General features: G+C 36.0%; 1 protein-coding gene across 1 annotated transcript; it reads left to right on the top strand.

The window, feature by feature from the left end:
* The first annotated feature begins 538 nt into the window (after positions 1–538).
* Tsp_14726 (conserved hypothetical protein) lies at positions 539–958 on the top strand. The gene is made up of 2 exons (XM_003366195.1): positions 539–658; positions 719–958. Exons 1-2 carry the CDS (start codon positions 539–541, stop codon positions 956–958), a joined length of 360 nt encoding a protein of 119 aa, XP_003366243.1.
* Positions 959–1,230: the final 272 nt, after the last annotated feature.

The following is a 1,230-nucleotide window of genomic DNA, read 5'->3' as shown; positions in this document are numbered from 1 at the left end:
AAAATTTCTTGGATTGCAAACAAGAAAAGATTTAAATAGAACCACTCCCCAGTTATATTCAAGAAATTAATGAGATGTTAACAATTTAGTAGTTGACCACTCCTTGGTTAAGCTTGAAAGCTGCAACTGTGAACAATTTGTCACTTGTGCATTTTCCCTTTGTATTAAAATCGCCTTTACCAACAAATGTGATGTGACGAGAAAAGCGAAGAATGTTTGGCAAAGGCATATGCGTGAAATCATGCGTAAAATTAAGTGAAATTGCGAGCTAACGCGTAACGTTAGCATTAGTGCCATTTGTAACCCAGAAATTGGAAGTGTTGCTACAACATTCCAGATTTTTCAAACAGATTATTCAGTATTCTGATATTACACCCGGAAGTTTACATCAAATCTAGATAAATTTCAACAGGCAACAAATTTATTTACAAACAGTCAGAGCACATTTATGTATATATAATCAGTAACGAACCGCGTTCTCTCATCTTACCCTTTATCTGCTCTTTGTGCATGACGCTACTTTGATTTGTCTCATTTCATGGCTGAAAATTTGCATTTGGTTTTGAATGAAAGAGGTAATTACAATTTAGTACATGAAGGAAGAGTTTACAATTTGAAACGTACGAACATGCAAGATAAACTGTGGGTTTGCCGTCGGGTAATTAATATTTTATCTAATATCTCATTTCTGTTCATTCATTTCAAGTTCATTATGCAGGTTAAAAAAGGATGCCGGGGTTCAATCTTCACGAACTTGGATGTGGACGCAGTCTTGGATTGTAATCCTCATGCAGATGACTGCATGCCTGATAATGATATCTTGTATACAATGGAGAAGAAAAATTCTCTGAAGCGACGGGCAGCGGAGGAATTGAAGACCATTCCGCAGATTTATCACGAAGAAACAAGCAGTGCATCTGCTGATTTGGAAACTGCTGGTCAGTTTTCCAACATATAAAAAGTGTTAACACTGTGATGTACAGAAAACGGGCCAAAAAATTTCCTAGACTTCCGCCAACTCGCCATCATCTGGAGATTCCACTCCACTGGCGAATGACGAAATCTGATCGTCGTTTTTTAATGTACAATAATGTATATAATTCTATTTTAATATTCTGCACAAAAGAAAATTTATCTATTTTATCTGAACATTCTGTCTGAACCATGGATGGAACTTTCATGATAATTCCAGAAAGGTACCAGCAGATGTTCATGATACTGTTTTTATTG

This window comes from Trichinella spiralis (assembly GCF_000181795.1).
Source record: "Trichinella spiralis strain ISS 195 chromosome Unknown Scfld6407, whole genome shotgun sequence".
Taxonomy (NCBI): domain Eukaryota; kingdom Metazoa; phylum Nematoda; class Enoplea; order Trichinellida; family Trichinellidae; genus Trichinella; species Trichinella spiralis.
The sequence above is the reverse complement of the archived record's forward strand: the minus strand, read 5'-3'. Positions and strand labels throughout refer to the sequence as shown.